This window comes from Chiroxiphia lanceolata, chromosome 12 (genome assembly GCF_009829145.1).
Source record: "Chiroxiphia lanceolata isolate bChiLan1 chromosome 12, bChiLan1.pri, whole genome shotgun sequence".
NCBI classification, from domain to species: Eukaryota; Metazoa; Chordata; class Aves; order Passeriformes; family Pipridae; genus Chiroxiphia; species Chiroxiphia lanceolata.
In genome coordinates this window covers 18,158,308-18,180,539 of record NC_045648.1, presented here as the reverse complement: position 1 = coordinate 18,180,539, position 22,232 = coordinate 18,158,308, and the positions used below count along the sequence as shown (strand labels likewise).

Below are 22,232 nucleotides of genomic sequence, written 5' to 3'. Positions count from 1 at the left end.
ATCAACCAGAGACACATCATCTCATCTGCATCCTAAAGAGGATTCAAAAACAGCAGCGTGTGCATTTACCATTTTCTGGACAAGTTTGCAGAAGCAATTGTGTTTGGTTTGGTTTTTAATTTGTGGTATGTGGAATCTTAAGGCATCAAGTGAGTACTGCCCCACTGTGTAATTGTTTGAAACAGTCTGAAAGGTTAATGGCATGACAGATTCAGGTTGGGAGAGTCTGTATATTCACTTTTATCTCCTGGAAAGTCACAGAAATGAGCTGAGTGTTCCAAACAAAGACAAAGCTTCTCAGAACAGCTTGTGGGGTGTGTATTAGGGCTTTTTAATTCCTAGAACTAACTCCTTGGAGTGCTCTCTCTGTGTTATCCTTGACTAATGCTTTCCTTCCTCCCAGCTCTCTCTTTATTGAGTTCTGCCTTGTTTTCTTCCCAATATACCACCTCTTAATTATGCTCAGAACAAAGAGGGAATTCCTTTTGGCAGAAGTGTTGATGTGTCACCAGTAGAATGTTAGAAATTTTGATGCAGAGCAAAACTACATACGCTTTCAAAACACTTTTTCAATTTTAGGGGTTGGGGTTTTTTCTGCCCATATTTGTTTATTTCAGTTCCTGGGAATGTGAGTACAACTCTTGCCATGGTGGTGGTGGGATCTGACTTTATTTTTTTTTTTTAAAGTCTAAGAAATCCAGTGTGCTCAGGAATATTAAAACAATTGTTGTGATCTTTGTTGGTTTGAAATACACCTCAAATTGGATGTTTTCTCTTTGCCAAACATCCAACTTATTGCTTAATTTTAATATTTCTCTAAGCTAGTCATGTTAGGTGGTGTTAGAGTTTAGCTCACTGCAAGACAGAACTACTGCCCTCCTCACTTTGCAGCTCTTATTGTTAAGGGTGTGGAAAACTAGTATTTTAAAAAACCCAATATAATTGTTAGTGTAACCAGAGAAGAGCAAAATCCTGTAATACTGTTGCATCCTGGTGAAGGTTTCTGTAATTCCTAGGGTAAAGCAATGCAGGCTTCCTTTGCTTTGTGATAATATTTTTAAAATTAGGCTTCCTTCACTTTGGGATTGGAAGCCCAATAGTGCATTCACACTGTTCTACCTTAGGCATCTCTGTACCTCCTCCAGCAACACACACAGCAGAGATCAGTGAGAGCCAAGAAGCCAGACTTTGGAAAACTGTGGGACTGTTTGTGCCTGGTTCCTTAGGGACAGACCCCATGTCTGTCCCACACCTGTTGATTATTTTCTCAGCAATCACAAACCTCACCAAACAAAGCCAGGTTGTTGGGATATTTTAGAAAGCAAGAGCAGATTCAGCTGATGCCACATTTCATCCCAGAACCCCCACTGGAGGAATGAGCCTTTATTCAGTTAAACTGTGTGATTTCCACCCCTGGAAGGGTTATGGGCACTGTTCAGGTTGTGGTCAGCTGGAACAGCTCAAAACAGCCAGTCCAAAAAAAGCCCCAAAAGCTCAAACTCCGAATTAAAACCTTAGCTTTGACTTACAGAAAGAGCAGGAAGAAATCTGGTGAAGGTCAAGTGTCACATTTTCTGTGTTTTGAGGTGAAGAGGCCTCATGATCCTGAAGGTCTCTGCCCTGGTACCTCTGATCTCACGTTGTGAGCAGCATATGCAGAGTTATTCCCAATTCCAATACTAAAGCTGGTTAAAGCACCCTGTCCCCATGTAATAACTTTCTTAGAGAGAGGCTGAGCATTCTGGTTGGGAAGGTAACCTCATGGTCATCCCCAAAATGAGTCACCCCAGGTTCAAGGGAGTGCCCAGTTCTGTGGGAATGCACACGAGGATGGTTCTTTGGACAGAGGACTTTCAGAGGAACAAATATAAGCTGAAGTCTATAAAGAGAACAGAATTGCTCTGCTTGGCCTGAAATCTTTCTGCCTCTAAAGCCAAGGATCTAGCAAAATTTGATTTCTAAACAAACATTGCATGTAAGAATGTCAGGGAATAGGGCAAAGGGAGGATAATGGGACAGCAGGTAGATGAAGTGTCAATATTACAGAGCTTAGAATTGCAGAGGTTTCTGAACACAGAGCAGATAAATTCAGTATCTACAAACACACCTCCTACTGAAAGCACAGCAGGAGGCACAAATAATCCTGTTTAAAGTGATCCTGTATAAACCACTTGGCAATGTGTATTTATTTCTCTATAGATTGTGATTTGGAGTACACAGAATTTCCAGCTACCCACTGTCCTTTCCTCCTCTGTTTTGAAAAACCAGAGCTCGCTGGAAATACAAGAAAAACCCCTCAGAAGGCAAACACTGACCTTAATGTGAGTTTTAAGGTAGCAGTTATTCTTGTTACAACATGTGTATCACATGGATATATAAATATACCTTCTCTCTACAGAGGGTGAAGTGTGTTGTGCCTTTCTCACAACAAGAAAAGTCACATTAAAGGGTAATTTCACTGCAGTTTGGTCCTTAAAGCAAAATCCTTTATGCTGCATAAATGCTGCACCAACATTTCTGAGCAGAGGGGTAAGGAAATACTTGCTCATGAAGTTACTTTACCAGCCCCACTGATTATCAAAGCAAAAAGGAAGAAGCTGAGAAACCAATCCACAAGTAATTCACTGTAAGTAAAGAAAAAGCTGAATTGTTTTGAGAAAGCCACTAATGGACCTTGTTTTCAATAGGAACAGTGCTGGAAAGCCATGACACTGCAATGTTAAAACACCAGTGTAGTCACTTCTGAGCTGTGGGGTGATTCAACTGATCCAAATTTCTGGCATTTCAGGTTTACAGAAAGCACAAATGCTGCAAAATGCTTTTACCAGTTCCCTGTTTCTCTTTCTGGCTCTCCAGGTGAGACTGTGGCAAAACACCAGCTAACAATCTTATTTTGGCACAGTGTATCCTGAGCTGCTGCCCACCATTCCTGTGAACCTGGAGCCTGCTTTCTGTTGAGAACAGCAGCATGCAAAGGGTCCTTTCTGAGCTGTGGAAACATCTTCAGTGCCTCAGGCACTGCCTGCTTGGCTAATGAATATGCAGTACTTGCAAATAAGTAGTGATTTCCCTTGAATTAATGGCATGGAGAAAGCATACCAAAAAATGCAGAGAAATAAAAAACCTATTTCAGCAGGTGCCTGAAGTGATGACCAGAAGGGGAGATAGAAACCTAAATATTTTCATTTTCTCTTTCACAAAGTACTTTTCTCCCAAGAACTACCAAATCCTGTTTGTGTTATTCAAGCCTCCAGTGACACTGCACTTTCCACAGTTCCTCTTCTCCTTTTTTTGCATTTGAAACATTTTTGGGGGCTCGAATGGTCACTAACCATGTTTAAACACATCCTGAGCACAAAAAGCCCCAAGTTTCCGCGATACACAAAGTATCACAGTGTTAATTTTCGAGGAAATCCAGTTCTTTGTAATTACAGCAAAGACTGTGATTGTCTTGGGTAAAACACAAGCTCCACCTGTCAGGGGTGGCCCCTGCTAGAAACAGCTCTGAAATGCTAGAGATGGGTTAAGAACGTAGTCTGTGCAATTAATCTTTATGTTAATTATTGATTTTACTAAAGCAAAATACCAGCAGGGCTGTCTTGCTTTGTGGAACAGAGCTTTTGGAAGGGTGTTACAATAGTTCCTTCTGAAAGAATCAAAGGAGAGCTTTTCAGGGCCGATGTCACAGGGTCTGGGAGACACTGAGCCAGCTCCCAGCCCAGCCATGGATGGTCCAGAGGAGCTGGAACAAACCCAGCTGGATGCTGAGAGGCTGCCGTTTCTGTTTCCATGGAAACAGAGATTGGCTCCCCACAGGAGGTGATTTGGAAATGTTTAAATTGGCACGATTGTAGATAATTTGCAAGCCCCTAACATTTGTCGCTGGGAAGTTTGGAGATGCATTTGTGTGGCAATAGGAGCAGCAGGCCCAGCCCAGCAGCTGGAATGTGGGGCTGTTTTAGGCCTGGTTTTCCCCTGGAAGGGGTTCCTTGGTGCTGGTGTCTCCAGGCTGCAGGGCTTGCAGAGACACCAGAGGCTGGACTGTTCTGCTTTGCTCCTGATGCCTCCCAGCCATGGCTGTGAGCTCTGTCTCACAGATGTCGTGGCTGTAGAGGCACAAGTGCCTTCTACTCTCCGTTTGCTTTTCCCAAACAATGATTCCAAGGGGACCACAATACACCCGAGGAGTTTTGCAAATTACAGCCAGCTTAACACCTGGGTTATCTGAGTGTTCAGCACCCCTTTATACACTGCCTTAATACTTCTCACAGTTGCCTTCATCCTCTTTCTGTGTAGAATCTAAGTATGTTTACTGCCTACTCCCTCAGACTCCCCAAAATCAGAAACATTCACTGTGAAGAATGTCTTTCTTGTAGCCCTGGATGAGCAAAAACATGTTTGTAGATGCTATTTTCATACTTTACCTACTGTCAAGTCCAAACCTGCCACCCAGATCCCTGATAAAAAGCTTTGCTCAAAGCAGTATATAGTTAAAAATTAACTTCCATTCTAATGAACTACAAAACTTGAGGGGTTTTAATACAGACTTTTTTTAAAAAAAATCAGACTTTTCATCACTTTCCACTACAGAAGAGATCCAAATGGTACATTCTGCTGCCAAACAATTTAATTACTGAGGGGGAAAAAAACCCCTCTGTGGAAACGTATTCTTGGCCTTATCAAACAGAAAACCTGATTTTTAACCTCTCAGAGTGGTGCTGAGCAGGAGCTGCAGCAGCTGCTGGGGAACAGTTGCACTTAAGGCTGGTTATTGCCTTTGCTAAATTTCTGAGTGGAGCCATAGGTGAAGGTGAGGTGAAAAGCCCTGTTCAGGGACTGAGGAAGTGGGGATGAAAGGCCCTGCAGGTTTCCAAAGCATCCTGAAAACTGTCTCAACCCTCTGCCCACCGAAAATGCTTCTGTTTGGCACAAAGGTATCGCTATCACTCTTTTGTAGGGGGAAATTTCAGGCTGTTCCAGGTGGTTTCAGCAGAAGGCATTACAGCAATTAGCAGCATTGATTTTGTCCCCCTTCCCTCAGCCCCACAGGGCTCTCTGCCAGGCTCAGCCTTTCCAGCCTCTGTAAAATTCAGGCCACTCACATCAAAATAATCACCCAGTCCCGACATACGGCATTTCAGACCTGGAGGCCGTGTTGTCTTGTTCCTGTTTAGAGGACAGGGTAAGAGAGAATTTTCTCCCTGTTTTAGAGCCTTGCAAAGCCTGATGATCCCTGCAAGGCGTGGCACCCCCTGGACATGACCCAGCACTGCTGGGAGGTGTGAGCAGTGGCCCAAGGGTCTGCCCAGCAGCTCTGCTTCATCAGAGCCAGGGCTGCGACTCACAGCAGCTCACTGCAGACAGCTCACCAGGACACCTGCACGAGAGGCCTGAGCTCTTCTGCAGCCACGGGTGGTGTGGGAAAAAGCCCTCTTTTAAATTTAGAAAGGTGGCATAAACTCAGGGAACAAAGAAACCAGGAAGAATTTATTCGGCGCGCCGGGTCTTCCTCTCACCGAATTTCTGGGGAAAAAGACACTGTGGGTGTAAATCTTATACATTTTATAGTTTCACAAAATCCCACCCTTTTTCAGATAAGTTTAATATATTTATTTTTGCCTAAAAAGGGTTCTTTTCTCTGAAAAGGGGCTTTCCATTTCTTCCAATTGGTTGCAAGGCGTCCCCTGTCAAAGATGATGGATCTTCCTTTGTCCTTAGCCCAAAGAGAGGAAAGAACTTCTGTGTACAAAATGGCCCCAAAAGATTTTAATTTTTAGGAACTTCTGTATTTCCCTTATCTGGCTAAAAAAGACTCTGATACTCAAGTCCAGCTTTTGGAACTTGGATATCTTACAACTTTGTGATACACCCATATAAAAAAATCGTATTTTTATTTCTCATAGTGGGAGACAGAGTCCCCCACAGCACAAAGGGAACAGCCCACGCTGATGGCATGAGGGACCATCCCTGGGGATGATGGGATGATGAGGGAGCATCCCTGGGGAGGTGACTGTGTGGCACTGGTGCTGGGGGGTGGGATGGATGCAGGCACAGAGCTCAGTGTGAGGGTCAGCCAAATAACTGGCTTTGTGGTTGGAGACCAAACTAAAAATAACAAGAAAGTAGCACAATGCACTCGATGCATTTTTATGAACCCCAACAGCAGCAAAGATGTTGGTTTCAAATCACAGCTGCAGCTTGGAAATAGTAACAGGAAACATTTAGTTTTAGAAAGACTGAGATAAAACACTTTAAAATCTTTTTTTTTTTTGCATGCAGATCAAGTAGTATGACTAGTGCCCATGCCCTCAAAATGCTTTTTTTTAGGGAATTTTCAAGAAAACTTCCCTCTTTCCTCCTCAGCACTGTCTGAAAGTGAACCCTGATGTTTCTCCTTCTCCCCCTCCCATGCAATGATGCTTTTCTCCTGCTGCTCCTCTCGCCCTGCAGACTCTTGGTTGCCCTGTTCTGCTTGCACTTCATGTTGCCTCTCAAAGTCTCTGCACATTCTCTGTCTTCTTCAGACCACCAGGAAGGAAACTTGCCAGTTCTCCAAAACACCAGCTGCAAATTGCCCATGGAGAGAGGATGGATAACTCCAGCCACCAGCTGCTGCAGAGCTCTCTGAGCAGATCCCTGTGCCCCGCTGGAGCTCGGGGAACTTGTGAGACTTCCCCACCACCAAATGATGTGGCTGGTGCTGCAGGGATAGCAGGGAACCAGCAACACCCAGGAGCAACATCAACTAGTTGTAGTAAGTTGGTCCTGCTGTGCTCTTGGTGGGGCAGGACACACTTTTGCACAGGCAACTACGTTTTCTTTTCTTTTTTTTTCCCCTACCCTCCAAAAACGTCAGTGAATATTTAAAAACACATATTTAAGAGTGCTTAAAACATCCTAAGGAGGTGGACAGAGGCAACCTCACCTGTAGGACAGGTATTTTGGAGACTGTATCATGGAAGCATCTGGGGTGTTACCCTATGATCAGATATTTGCTGCTGTATTATCACAGCTGGGTGAGCTGATCTGGGGAGCTGCCTGAAATTCCTGCTGTCAGAGGGTGCTGGGTGTGGTGCTGGGTGCTGCCCCTTCACAGGTCTGTGAGGCTTCACCTCAAGTCCTGGTGCTAACAAACCCTTAGCTCTATTTTTTTTCCAAGACTTTGGATTTTACTTCTAAATTTCACATATCTTGCATATGCATACAACCATTTACATGAGGGCATGCAAATCAGGAGCGTTCTCTGTATTGACATCCAGGTACCTAAATGTGTGCAGACACCTGCACGCTTCTCAGGGTTCTTAATTTAACCAGAGTCTTGAAAAGCCTTTTTCAGTTGCAAAATGCAACTTTGAGCTACTCTTCCCATGTGCAAATGCATGGGCCTCTGCCAGCCCCAGAAGGTGCTGCAGAAACGGGGCAGATACTTTGCTTTTGCTTCTTTTTCTTTGCAAGACCACGGCGGTAGATGATAGTTCGGCTGTAAGTTCCTCCACAGCTTGTCTCTTTGTATTGTACTGCTTTCCTTTGCATTTTAATTTCTCTCTTTCCTCTTGTAGCTGATCAAATCATATCACTGAATTTACTGCTTTTTTTCCCCCCCTCTGGTTTTCTTTTTCCTGTCCGCTCACACGCACCCACAGCACGGAGCAGCCTGACACCATTTGACATTGCCTGGCTTCCTCATTTCAATATTAACTGTTTACTAGAAGAGAAACAGGTTTGGGGTTGGGGTGCTGAGTGCATGCATGAATCTGTGTGTGAGCAACAGCTTTTCTGCCCTCTGTCCCTTCCCAGCCACAGGTCATTAAGCTGAGCTGCCTGGAACTGCCCCGTGCTCTGGGCACCAGCCTGACTTCAGGAGGGACAGGTCTGTGGATGTGCTGCTCTCTCTGCTCGGGCTGGGGTGCAGGGACAAGGCTCAGTGCTGTGCCTGCTGCTGCTCTCAGCCCAGAACGGACTTGCTGAACCATCCTCCCCCTCTACAGAGCAATTACAATGACCCAGCTGCAGTTTAAAGATGCTTTTTGGGTAAGTGAACATTTCCTATGTGTTTCCTACATTCAAGGTATCTGTATTTAAAGTTTTTTTAAAATACAGCTTGGTTCTGTACATAGTTTGAAACTAATTTAATGCTGTTCTGTGTTCTAAATTTAGTTCAGTAAGAACCCAAATTTGTCCCCAGGCAAACACACACTGTTGGGTAGTGTAAGTGTTTGACCCTGGGCAGAAGGGATGCACTGTAAAGAATATATCCAATCCCCATAAAACAACTGACATTCCCAGTTCCTGTGCTGGGTCCCGAAACCTCTCTTGAAAAGGACATGGATTTGTTTGCCTCACTGTCCTGAGGAGCTGTGTGCAGTGAGTGTCCTCAGCTTTAGGAATGGCTCCCCTGAGCAGGTGAGCTCTTGGTAGTTCCAGGCTGAATTCTCTGCTGTTTGGTGCAAAGGCAGCAGCTGCCAGCAGGATGCTCCTGCTCAGCTCCCTGCACAGTCCATCCTGCTGAGAGCTGCAGGAGGGCAGCACCAGGCATGCAGTGCCCAGGAGTCCTGCAGGAGCACAGGTGGAAAGGACCAGCAGAGACACTCCACAGCTAAGCCCAGACACTCCCAGCTGACCTAAAACCAGGGAATACTAAAACAAGGGGACGTGCTCTGTACTTGTTATTGGACTTTTGGCTGAAAACCCTTTTGGTGTCTTGTTTCCAAGCTCTCTCCCTGCAGTTACAAGATAAAAAGACCCAAGTCATTTCTCTCTCAAGGGTAATCTGAGGTTCTCTTGCAACTGAAAAAATGAAAGCTCAAATCTAAAATTCTAACAGTGTGAAGCTGGGTTAACAGGATGTTATGTGGTTGCCTATTGTCTGAGCATTCATTTATCCAGCATCTAGGACTGCTTTAAAGAAAGACATGAAGGCATATGAATTCTTCCTGCCATTTCAAGGCTGTTCTTTCTGCTTGTGCTTTCTTTCTCTCCACCCACCCTTCAGGGTAAAGCCTCTCTTGGTAGAAAACAGAAGGGCAGGGGCAAAACCATATTTCAGTGAGACACTGTCCTCTGGGCACTTCCAGGAAGCCCTCCCCACCCCCATTCCAGCACCGGATCTGAGCAGCTAAAAAAAAAATAAAAATGCAACGAGGAAATACAAAAGTCAATGTTATTTTAGTGCTAACTGTGCTTGACCACACCCAGGTGAGATTCCCCTTTTTTATACATCTACTAAGTGCACAGTCCAGTGTGCATGGGGTGAGACACAGCTGTGAGCCAGGGCCACCCCGGGAGCTTCTGCTCTTGCGTCGATGAACTTGGAAAACGTGCCACGTGACTTTTAGGACTGGTACATTTGGTATATTTACTTTCCAAGGTCTTGGTCTTCAGGGAGAATAAACCCAGCTATGGGAGTAGTGTGAGGGTGATTAACACCAGCTGACAATCTGGCCAGGCCGGTTCTTCACGGCTCTTCTTCCCTAAACTTCTCTCCCGTGCTTAGTCACGTTACCGTGACTCAGATCCTTGCTTTGCTTTGAAGTGATCACCTTCCTCACAGGAAACCATCTTTGGCTTCAATATTTTTTTGGCTGGAAATGTCGTTATCACCCAGCTTGATGAAGAGGGCAGGATATATCCGGTTGCAGGGTGGCAGCTTTAGCTACGCAACAATAAGTCTTTTAAAATGAAAACTCCCAGGATATTGCACAATGCAGCACAAGCATGCAGGGTGCCCCCCAAATCACGAGATCAGCAATTATTTTTGTGTTCCTGAGGCTCTGTCCTGCCCATCAGTGAGAGGAAAATGTATTTGCGTGGTTTGCTTCAGTGAGCAGTTATCTCCTCTATTTGATCTGTACCCTGAATGGAAGGGTCTTTATGACTGAAAACCAAAAAGTGTGTTTGCACCGTGGTGGGTGACTCAACACAGATCCCTGATCTCTGATTGCTGCCCAAGGACGCTGCTGCATCCTCTCCCTGTACTACACCCTGACTGGGTATCCCTGAGCAACAACCCCCTGCTGTATCATCAGTAAACTTTTGGATAAGCAGCAATTTCTTCAGTGCCTACCTCAATGTAAAATATGTAAAGAAAGCCTAAAATCAGGAGATCTTCCCCAACTAGCAGAGAAGGAACACCATTGATTCCACTCCAATGATCTTTAGATTTCGTAAGAACAAAGTGTCCTGTCTTTCAGGACAATGCAAATTATTCCTCATAACAGGTTTAAGTTTTGTCCTCTCTTTTCCCCTGTTTAATTTAGCAGTGATAGTACTATACTAAAACTCTCACACTTGTGTCTTTGTTTAATTTTATTTTCTTTGTAGCATGGCCTGGGCTAAAACCCGTGTACTTTTTAATTACAATGTTTATTTCTATATTGTCGATCCTTAACGGTTTAAGGGAAAGTTGCTCAAAGCCTGCACTAAAATGTGCTTCTTAACAGAAGCCTTCTATCCTCTGATAATATTTTTTGGAAAATACTAGTGAGATGAAAATTCAGATTGGGTTGATAACCAGTGCAGGGCTAACATTAATATTCTGCTGGGCTGCTGTACAAGTGTAACAGATGTTACCTGTCTTCTCCAGCATCATAAGGGACAGGAAGGGAAATTCCCATGTTAATGGGGAGTATGTCTGCAATCCCAACAGTGATCCATGCTAACAGGGTTGTGTTAACAGGCTGAGTTCTGAGCAACAGGAATTTTTTTGTTACAAAAACCACTATCCAAGAAAATCTTTCCCCCTCAGTCAGAAATACTGGGTGTCCTTCTCAGTCTCTCTCTGTATTCTTGCACTCATCATTTGCTTTTCCTCTGCAATTCCTGTCATTGGCTTTTCCTTCTGTTTTGTTTCCCTCCAACATGCTGCTCAACACTCCAGTTGCAACCTATGAAATGCAGGTAGGAAATTATTGCACCATTTCCAGGCTTTGTACCCTCCTGGGAAGGGGGAATGAGGAAGACTTTCAAAGGAGCCATTTGGTTTTTGGGGCAGGCTCCAAAGGGCCCAGAGCTGAGTGGGAGCAAATCTATTCCCTTGGACAGCTTTGAATCCAACTCAAGCGGCCAAGTAAATTCTGAAAATATGCTGTGGGCTCCTGAGGTCCTTTGGATTTCAGAGTAGGTGCTTGGAGTGTGAAAGGCTTGTTCCTTCTCAACTGTGGGATGAGCTCAGGGCTTTGGATTCTCACAGCTCAGATTTAAAAGTGTGAGTGAGAAGACATGGGCCAGCCAAGACAAACCTGAACATGTGAGCTGGCATGATTCACCTCCCTACCCTGCTGCAGGCTGCTCTGTACCACATCCCTGCCTGGGCAGCCCCCATGGTTCTGGTCAGACACTGCAGCAGAGGGAGCCATGGAAGTGCTTCAGGAAAAGAGTCTGTTACAAAGATGCCCAATCTCTCTTGCTTTGGCTTCAGGCTATGTTCTGCCTCAGGTTCAGTGCAAAGCTGACTTTGTAGGTGAGCCTCTCAACTCTTACTGTAGCTTTTCCACACAATGGTCTATTATATAGCCCAAAAAGATGTAATTAGCTTCACAAATAACTGAACTTCTAATGAGACTCTTAACTGTGGAACAAGAGTGCTGAGATGAGGATAAAAGTCACAGTAAAACTACCTTCTAGACTCACTAGGCCATGTACTGAAGAAACCCACCACCACCTGTTTTATTCAAAACAGGAAGGTTTTTTCCTACTGGGAGCTCCCCTGCTCTCCTGGGGAGGTTCAGCTTTGCAGGACCCATTGTTTTGCAGCAGGTCTGTGAGGGGGAAGTGAGACTGGGCAGGTTTGTGGGGAGGGGTCCTGCCAGCCCTGGCACTGAGGCATGGCTGAGCTTGGGCAGGCAGGGAGGAGGCTGGCACACCTTCCCCCCTGGCATCCCAGCTCTGCAAGGGGTTCCCACCGAGTTCTATTTGAATTAGAATGCACCAGTGGCATCTGCACCTACTGACACAAGGCAAATGCACATAAATAATCCCCCAGCCCATGGGTGGGCCAGGCTCTGCTGCCAGCATGGTCCTGCATCACCCTGAGCTCCAGCAGTGGGGCAGATGTATGGCCACAGCCCTGCTCACACCCAGGCCAGGGCATCACTGAGGGACGTGTGTGGAAATGGGGAATAAAGGGGGAACCAGCTCGGAAAAGTTGAACCAGTTGCCCAGCTGATGTCTGTGTGTGTTGTGAGGTCACAGAAGAGGCTGCTCTACTCTATTTTAGCATGTAGTTCCTTCCTCCATCTCCCCACCTGCTCTGGGAAGGACATTTGGCTCACTGGGACAATGAGAAGCACCCACGAGGTGGGGGCAACCACAACAGTCATTGAAACCAGAGGAAATCACAAGTAGAAAACCTGGTTAGTCGTTGTGGCCATGGAAACGCTTCACAAGTCACTGCTGAGCAGAGCACAACAGCTAAAATGAAGCTCAAATGAACAAACACTAGATGAATGGGTTTACAGCAAGTTCATGTTAGGTCAGTGACTGAAATAATCAGACAATTAAATACATTTTATTACAGTTTTCTGATGGCCATGCTGCAGATGAGGGGGGTTGACTATTTAAATTGGTTGATTAATGAAGTAAGTCACTGTGACAAATTTGTTAATATTTTTACACAGTTGTATCTGGTTCATTTGGACCCATCCTGCTCTGCAAAAGTTGTTTGGTTTTGCTTGGGCTCAGAGAAATGGAGGATTCTTATTTATGCCAACTTTAACTGTGCCACGAGTATGTATTTGAAATATGGAGTAGATGAGTCACCGACTCTCTTTTCACCGCACGTACAGACACATCTAAGGAGCAGAACAGCACCTAAACGAGCACTTGTCACACACAGCTTGAAATGGAGCCTCAAACAGAGATCAAAGAGGGTGTCCTCTGGCTTGCTAAAGCAGCCTGTTGAGGTGCATTTTCTGGTGGCAGAGTCACAGAATGGCCGAGGTTGGAAGGGGAGATCTCCAGCCAGCACAGGGCCGGTCACAGCACCTTGTGCAGCACCAAGCTTTGAGTGTCTCCACAGATGGAGACTCCACAGCCTCTCTGAGCAAACTGTTGCAGTGTCTCACCGTCCTTACAGCAAAAAGACCTTCTTATGCTTAAACAGGACTTTTAGAATTTCAACAGGTGCCCATTGCCTCTTGCCCTGTCCCTGGTTCCCCCTGAGAAGCCCTGGCTCCATCTCCCCTCCTCCCCCTGCAGGTATTTATGCACACTGAGCCACCTCTTCTGCAGGCTGAGCAGTCCCAGCTCTCTCAGCCTCTCCTCCCATGACAGATTCTCCAGGGTGAATCTCAGAGTCTCCCTGTGAATCTCATTTCCACACACATTTTCCTGGCAGGACTGGGTGATTCCCAGCCCGCCCCTTCCCCCCCACAAGGCTCACACTCCTGCTTGTCTTCCTTCAGAGTTTACACTCACTGGCTGGGGACCTTGTGCTGCTTTGCAGGCACAGGGCAATCCCTGGAGCTTCAACCCAGTTACACTCATTGCATGCTTGTATGAAAGGCAAATCAGGCTGCTTACTTATATTTCAGCTCCTTTTAGCTCAAAAAACCTTTCTTCTGATTTCATTTTCACGCCATAATGTGGCAAGGCAGATTCGGGCTGGCAGATGGCACAGAACACACTAGTTTCATCCCAGTTTAATCTAGGTTTTGTAATAAAACTTTTCTCAGCAGCCACACTGCAATAATGTACAAAGTTCATTGTGCTGTTCAGTAAAAGTTTGGGGATTTGAGGCTGGGATGAGGTGAGAGCTCTGCATAGGGATCACTCAGGGTGTCGAGGTGAAGAAACAAAATCATGTTGAAAACGCGCATCTAGATTCCAACAGCTTTTCAGTTCTCCAAAGAACTGCTCCCTTACTATAAATGGAGTTTAGTACTTCTTTAAAGTGGTGGAAAAATGTCACTGAACAAGATTGAGGAATTGAAAAGTTCCATAGTTCTTGTTGCAACTTTGTCTTTGCTTGAAATGAAAAGTAACAGTCTTGAGAATAAAATGAAAACGTACCAGCTCAGTCTAGCTTAGAGATACCAGCTCCTGTTGTTCCATTCAGGTAAATAAATAAATAAAGACAAGCTTTTTTTTCTTTAAAGTAAGAGCTTTTCAAATCAAAAAGCTATTTGGTGCTGCTCTCAATTTCTCCAGGCCTAATCTATTCCTAAAATGAAAGAAAAATAAAAAAATAAAGGGTGGAGAACAAAGAAAAGAGGAAAATAGATGGTCAGCAGCCCTGAGGTCTGAGTCTCATCACTTCAGTGCTGTAATTACTGCAGGGTTATTAATGAGTCAGGACAGACAAACAGCCCTGGGGCTGCTGCTCAGCAGGATGGGAATCCCCAGGAACACCAGGAGAAGGAAAGGGGGCTTGTGGTTTTGACAAAACCTTTTTTATGGGAAAACACAAAACCCCTCCAGTTTTACTGGGGAGCTGTTTCGGAAGATAAAGCTGGGTGGGGATGAAAAAGTTCACATCTGGTGAAGGCTTTCTCTGGAGATGGAGGATTAAGTGCAGTTTCTAACCAAAGAGGAGGGGACCAGACTCATAAAACCCTCTGTGGTTCTGGGAGCTCTGCAGGGGGAAGACACAGCCAGGAACAGGAACTGGAGCTTTCACTGCCCACAGCCCATTACCTGCACCTGGAGTCCAGGAATGTCTTCCCTCATGCCACCAAATTCATCCACAGGTAAAACAGCTGGAGAAAGGAGAGATTCAAATGACATTCCTCTTCCCTGGACAGGCAGTGGATGGGGGATGTGTGCCAGCTGAGGCAGGGGGATGTCTCAATCAGATCTGCTCAATCCAGAGGGAATTTATTTGTTATATCAGCGTGAATGTGGATTTTTGTTGTTTTCTCCTGCTGCTGTTCTCAAGAGGTGAAATATGGACTTTTAAAATCTTATATAATAATTTGCAGGGCAAGAAAACTGTGTCTCACTCTGCTCTAGAAGTGATAACAGTTCCTTTTGTAGGAGAAGCTCATGAATTTTGCCAGTTAATGGACGAGGCAGCTGTGAGTGATTGGACACCTTGTGTGTAACAGTCGGGCTGATGCAACAGTTTTTAAGAGCCCAAAGGGTTCAGCAGTAGCTATGCTGGTGTGTGTACACACTTAGGTAGAGCTTGCCCATTTCCCAAACCTCTAGAGTTCATTCAGCAATTCTTCAAAATACCAGCATTAATCCATTTTTAGTTATTTTTGTATAAGGCAGGACAGACATTTATGCAGGTGGGAGCAAACACAGAGAAGTGCCTGCCTGAAGGTAGTGTGATACTGGTATGGTTCTCTCACCTGGACAAACTGCTTGACTTTACTGACATGAAACCCTCCTGTTTTAAGAATTTCTAAAAACCTAAAGCTGTTTTTGTTCTGTTGGATTGCACAATTCCCCGGGTCTTTGTCACACACCACACTATGGAGTGTAAGAATATGTTGCATCCTATTGAGTAATGGGATATGTTGAAAGTGATTGTTGAGGTGGTGAAGATCTCACATAACATGGAAGTGGTAACACAGCTACTGGAATAATCCTCACTAAGAAGTGAAGTAAACCTCTAATTCATTCCCCTTGTGCAGCAAGACTCTGGGAATATTTCCTCAAGTTTTACCATTCTCCATGTGCCAGGAAAGACCACTAACAAAATGTCTGGCTCAATGTGGGTGCAGCAGTGTGCTGTATTTAGTGCCTTTCTCAGGACTAACAGGAAACAAGTCTAAGCTTTTTAAGACAAGGAGGAGAAAGATATATAGGGTTTTTTTATAAATTAATGTACCAACTAATAAGCAGGCCTGTTGCCTGTGGCTCTACAAGACCTGGTGAACAGTTGCCTCTGTCCCTGGGCAAGTCAGGGTTGTTGCAGGTTGCCTCACACTGGTCTGGGGCTGAGCCCACGGTGCTTGCAGGAGAGGAGCTCTCTTGTAACAGAGAAGGGACCTGGAAGTGGATGAATGAAAGAGGAATAGAAACAAAAGTAATCTCTGACCATTATTTTGTATAGAACAGAAGTATCCTCTACTTGTAAGATTCTATTTCTCCTTATTTTACTTCCAGTTTCTCTTGTGTTGCTAATGTTATTCAATAAGAGACTGCAGCAACATCTGATTTCACCACTGACACATTTATCTGTCATGTTCTGGAAGGACCATGGCCAAACAGTGCTGTGCCTTGGGAAAGACACATGGAAGTTCTCGCTTCTGCCCTCTCTGTTGGCCCCCAAGAAGAATCCACCTTACTTTATGGGTTAAGCTGTTGTCTAAAGTCACCACATGGAGAAAATATAAAGGGATGCTGCCCCCTCAAACCTGTGTCATAGAGCCACCTCAGGCTCTCATTTAAAACTGCAGAGGGATTCTGCTTCCCCCTGTCCCATTTCCCACTATCCCCATCACAAAGGTGTTCCAGAAGTTTGTTCTATCTGGATTTCCTGAATGGATTCCTGGCTTTTTGTCACCCTTCTTGTTGTGATGCATCTCTGTCTGCTGGCTCCTTTCTCCTGCTGGCACAGGAGCACCAGGGGTGTGAACTGCTGTGCAGTAGGAGCATGCCATGGCCTGAAGGTGGTCAGAGATCCCTCCCTGCAAAAGCTTCAGGTCAAGGCTGAAGTCAGCAAAAACTCGTGGAAAGGGGGAAAAGAGGATGATCTCAACCTGGTAAAACGTGCAATTCAAGAGAAAGTGCCCTGTTTTCCCTGGCTGCTTTACCATACTTGGAATGAAACAATAAATGGCAGCATTTCAAATAAAAGAGATGCTCTTCTCCTACTCAGTGCAAAGAAGGTGTTCTTGCTAAACAGGACAGCACAAGGTTTCCATTTCCTGACTTTGCTCGTGCCTTTTGTGAAGGGTTCCTAAACTGAGCCATTATGAGAGACAAGCAGCTGAATGGAGGAGAATCTCTGGCATGTCTGCAAAGCTCTATTTCTGCCTTCCAAAGGCAAAGCTCCTTCTATGAAATGTTTGAAAGAAGCTGAGAGTTCAGAGGTCACTATTACATTCTCCAGTGCTCTGGCTAAAGCTTGAAGGACTGATCTTGTGGTTAATCACACTGTGAGATGTGAAAACACTGCTATGCAAAGAAAAACAGAACATTTGTACTCTTGACAAAGAGACCAAAAATGAAGCTATGGTTTTTCTTCCCTAGGAAACACTGTGCATTCTCAGAATATTATTTAATCAAATTATTAAGAAGGGATCCTAAAATGGAGCTAATAAGCACAAGCAGAGTCCTTTTATTAGACTGGAATTGAGAGTTTTCAAGCCTGTTCCCTGTGTGTCATTAGTCTGCCAGGCAGCAGACTTCACCTGCACAAGTGAAGGAGGCTGCTGTGCAGCCATCACTTTGTAGCTGTGCAAATCATGGGGTGAGTAAAAGGTGAAGAGAGCCCAACAACATACTGTGACTATAAGAATGCCTAATACATAACACATGAGCGGTCCAGGATGCCAGGGAGGAGGACAAGGGCTCAGGAAGCTGAGAAGCAAATTCCTCTGTCAGCAGAACTCTAAACCAACCATTTCCTTCTCAGAAAAAAAATTAGCAATGTCAAGAGCAAAAGACCACTGGGAAGCTACTTGTTTGCTCAGTGTTACCAGTTTTGCAATGCTATTGTGTAGTTTGTGAAATCTCAATTTCAGTTTTATTTCTGGGTATCCCAGCTGCTACAGGTTTGAAGTCTGACGAGGATCTTTGCTTTCATTTGAAGTTGAAGCCTGTCTTGCTACAGGGGCAGTGGGAGATGGCAATCAAACAGCTCAGCAACTGGAATGGTACAGAGGCAATGATTTTTCCCTTTGATTTTTGAAGGTCCCATTCTATGCTATGTCTGGCAATAAACACCACTTGCTCCCCTTGAAAAGTACTGCATCTCAGGTTTAGGTAACAGGGTGCAGTAAAACTGCAAACTAAGCCTCATGTGGAAAATGCCCAAGTCAACTCCTGAAATTATCACAGAAAGTCCCAAGATAGCCACCTACATCCTGAGCAAACATTTTTGTTTCTGATGCAGAGTGAATTTACAAGAAGTGACAGAAATGTTATAGAACCAGCTCCAAACCACCTACTCGTCCTTGCTTTTTCTGCTTATATGGGAAAAAAAAATCATATACTTTTAAAAAAAGTATTGTGTTTTTAAGCTTGTATAAATTCTGTAGTCAGTTCAGTCTTGGAGAGCACAAGCTGCCATCACATTCCCACCCACTCCAACCAGTTTCAACCAGCAGGAAAAAGGAGCTCTTGCACAGTACAGCAGGACACAGCACAGTCAAAGGCTTTTAAGCTCCTTAACCAGTTCATTGTCACATGAGCACTTCTAGCAAAGGACTCGGGTCACACCCAGCACTGCTCAGGGGAGGATGTTTCAGCTGAGGTTCTGTTCTGGGCAGGATGACCTTCCCCCAGGTGTGGGCTCAGCTCTTTATTCGGTTGCTCAGCTGCCTTGTCGGGTGCTGAAGGTTTCCAGGACAAGGCAGGGGAGGGTCAGGCTGAGAACCCAGGGTTTGGTTTTGCAGAAAGGCTCTGTCACGTCCCAGGGGTGCAGAGCAGAGCTGGGATGGCCTCTCGTGGAACAGGAAGCACTAAACACCAAATCACTTCTTATTGCACCAGGCACACCCCCCTCTGAACCACAGCAGAGCTGGAGATGGGATTTAAACAGTCACTTGGACATCAGAGGCATAAAATAGCAGTTCTTACTGCTATCCCTTTTTATTTCACTGTTTATTTCAGGACAGCTTGAACGGCACAGAAAGAGAGCAGTAAAATCCCTGAGACACTTCATCTCATGAATATATTTGTTGAAATACTAGGAGATTTTAAAGTATACCAGGGGAAAAAACACAAAACATAAAATGTAAAGCAAGTGATTCAATTACAGCGAAATGCCACGGCATGGTAGGAAATATCCTAGCATGTACTTTGAGATTATAAATCATGTTTGACTGTTGGATATTAGATCTGTTTGCTGTTCACCTACAGTACATACTGAGCCCTTGGTAGAGCACTTGACAAGGAGAGTGGCAGATCAAGAGAACAAGACCTAGAAACACTCTTTCTAAGCAGGGCCACTACACAGTGGTATGATGCAATGATATAATTAATTGATCCCACTCACTCAGAACAACTTACTTTCAGTCCAGGACTGAGGTATCATGTGTGATACCACTGTGCATAGAAATGGATTTCTTACAAATATATTTCTTGGAAAATATATTGGCAGAATGATACTTGTTCAAAACTCACTGTTCCCTGTTCTCTCTAAACTTCCTCCTCTCATCGGTAGTTATTTCCTTTTTGGTTCTGGAAAAGCAAATCTTAATTTTTTACCCAATTAAAACTGTTATGAGCTTACCTAAACTAAACAAGATATGATACAAAAAAAGTTCGATTTAGAGAAAAATTCCAAAGATACCCATAACAGATTTAGTTTCAATTATTTTTCTCTTTTGAAAATTTGTATGGACCCTTTATTTGAATAAGTTAGCAACATTTAGCATTTTTAGTCCAAAACCACTTGAGGACAATTCTGATCTAAGCCTTGGAAAAATATTAAGAGCAAAGACAAGGAATGAACTTTTACAGCTAAATACTTTCATATTTAAGAGAAAGTGTGGGGTTTTTTAAATACTTTTTTTAGCATGAGCAGATAGAACATTTCAAATAATTCCTAAATGAAGGCTCATTAGTCTAAAATAACCCCTGATAGCTGTGCTATGACTGTCAGTGCTTGTGGCAGTAGCACTGCAGCCCGGCCCATCTGAGAGGTGCAAACCAGGTAAGTGGATTTTGATGCTGTTTTTACCACCACAGTAGCTCAGCACTGTCCTACCACGTACCAAGCAATGCACCCAGAGTAGTTATTTCTTTTCCAGCCCTTCTTCCCCATCAGGGAGGGGGCACTGCCTCTCCCCGGGTACCACCCAGACCCAGTTCCTGGCAGGTTTGGCAGTGGAGGTGCTGGGCCGAGGCCTTTCCTGCTGCCAGCCAGAGCTGCAGCTCCCAGAGCTCTGCAGGGAGCCAAGGTGCAGCTGGGGGCACTCCCCAGACAGCACACAGGGCTGCAGAGCTGCCAGGACTGCCCTGGGGCAGATGCTGAGATCCTGACAGGCCGGCTTGTCCTGCAGGAGCAGGCAGAGGTTTAAGTTGTGGTATGTAGACTACCTCCAAATAAAGTCCTGGATGGGCAAGCCAGGTCCCAGGGTGGTTAGAAATGCTCCAAGAAATCCAGCCACAACAGAAAAGCCACAGTTCCTACAGCAGAGCCACAAGGACTCGAGCAGTTCATGTCCCTTTCTGACCATTCCCAGCTGGATGTGCAAGTGCTTTGCACACAGGCTTGGGTGGTTTTGCTGCAGTTCAGTCCATTGTAAAAGCCACTTACTAAAACTGTGCTTCAGTGACCAAGCCAGCATTTCAATCTCTCTTCCTTGATATTATTGCAACAGCAACCTTGCTACTTCAGAATGTAGACACTGGCTCTTCCAAAAGCCTTTCAGTCCCCTCTGGGCACCCAGCAGCACAAGGCTCAGAGGAATATGCTCTGGAGTGAGGCTGATTCTTAGGGAAACTGTGTCACCCCAGCAATGTCAGTACTGAACTTTCTACCCTCTGGGCAGGGAACTGACCCCATCAGCCCTCACTTGCACATTCCTCACCAAATCACAATCCTTGGAGCCTCTCACTGATGGCTGCAGGATGCAGCTCAGAGCCAGCCATGAAGAGCCTCTCCCCCAATTAAATCCCGTTGTTTTCCTGTGTCATTACCTGTGCAGAAACTATCACCAGGCAGTCCCAAGGCACAGATCTCTTAGAGGAGTGCTGATGGCAGGGAGCAGCATTGTTAGGCCTCTAAGGGAAAAAGAAGTGGAAAGAAGGAAGCTATCCCAGTGTGCTTACTGTCAACACCTCTGCTTGCAGTCTCCCATACCTCCTTTCAGGTATTCCAGGAAAAGCTATTCTGGTTAAACCAGAGCATGGAAGTTGTGTTTTTCAGTCACATACCCTCTTTGATGTTCCTTTTGTCTCTGGAGGAACAGTGCTGCTCATTGCACTGAGGGCAGCAACGTCTGGGCAGGAGAGAGGAGATGCTGCCTCTCCATTAGCTGGGATTTTCCCCAGGAGAAGGAAAACCCCGGGCTCAGGTACAGAGACACATGTACAGCACTAATGGATGAACCTCAGGACAACAGGACTCTGTCTGCAACACTGAGATCCCTGTGTCAAGCACTGTCTTACCAGTGATTATAGGTCTGTTGGACAACAAGGAATAACTAATCTCTTTAATTAAAGTAACAAAGATTAAATCCTCTTTCACAGCCACACACGCTTTGACTGATGGAATCCCTTTCTTGGCAATGAGAGAAATTACTGGTGGTGAGTCAAATCACCCTCTTCCAAGCAACCCCCTAGATTTTGGTATAAGCAAATGATGTTTTACACGTTTAATGACTACATTTACTATCTAATTATAGCATTTTTCTGATTTCTAAAAAAAAAAATAAAATAGTTCTTTGACTATTCATTAGCTGTTACAATTATCACAAAGTCCCAGCTGAGAGGTACCAAGCACTGTCTGTGTAGTGCAGCTTAACAGCCTTTGCAAAACCATTCAGTGTGGGTGCTAATTATAACACAAAATGGTAAATGGAAAATAGAATAGAGGCAAGACAGCTCAGCGAGACTAGATGGTTGTTTAATGAGATACAATCTTGCTGTCTGATTGTCTTGACAAAGAAAGTGTGGGTCTGTTATGGTGCTACACAGGAAATCCTCAAGAAAGTAGAGAAGAAAAACAAAAGAGGACTGAACAGAGCAGGAGGAGAACCATAAAGTGCAAAGACACTGATCTGGGGGAGATGCTGGAGGCTTGTGCCAAAATGGAAATGCTGGAGCTGGAGGAAAGAATCTCAAGGGCTGGTCTCAGGATCATTGTTATTCAATATATTCGTTGGATACTGGCTAAGACAGGAAGAACAGGCTGGAAATAGCTGTGGTTGAAACAAACAGGTAGAATGAAGTACTGTACAAGAGGTATCTGATAACCTTCAGGCCTGGGGTAACAGAAAGCAGATAAAAATCAAAGTTTCAAAGTGCCGAGTGAGAGTAAGAGATCAGTAGCAAAAAAAGTCCAATACACTCTGGGACCTTGTTAAATAAAACAGCAGGAGAGGAGAGAATTGCAGGCATATCCATAGATCATAGCTCAGTTAGGTGTCACTGCTATGATTTGATAGTGGAAG

At 44.8% G+C, this 22,232-nt stretch overlaps 1 protein-coding gene across 3 annotated transcripts in view; it reads left to right on the top strand.

The window, feature by feature from the left end:
• The first annotated feature begins 6,534 nt into the window (after positions 1-6,534).
• PSTPIP1 (proline-serine-threonine phosphatase interacting protein 1) overlaps positions 6,535-22,232 on the top strand; it is a 52,110-nt gene continuing 36,412 nt past the window's right edge. The window contains exons 1-2 of one of the 3 annotated variants that reach the window (XM_032700671.1): positions 6,535-6,754; positions 7,798-8,031. In XM_032700671.1, the coding sequence (XP_032556562.1) occupies positions 7,999-8,031 (33 nt within the window). In that variant the 5' untranslated portion in view covers positions 6,535-6,754; positions 7,798-7,998. Of the gene's footprint in view, positions 6,755-7,704; positions 8,032-22,232 lie in introns of those variants that run through there. The other 2 variants (XM_032700673.1, XM_032700672.1) reach the window with 2 other exon arrangements.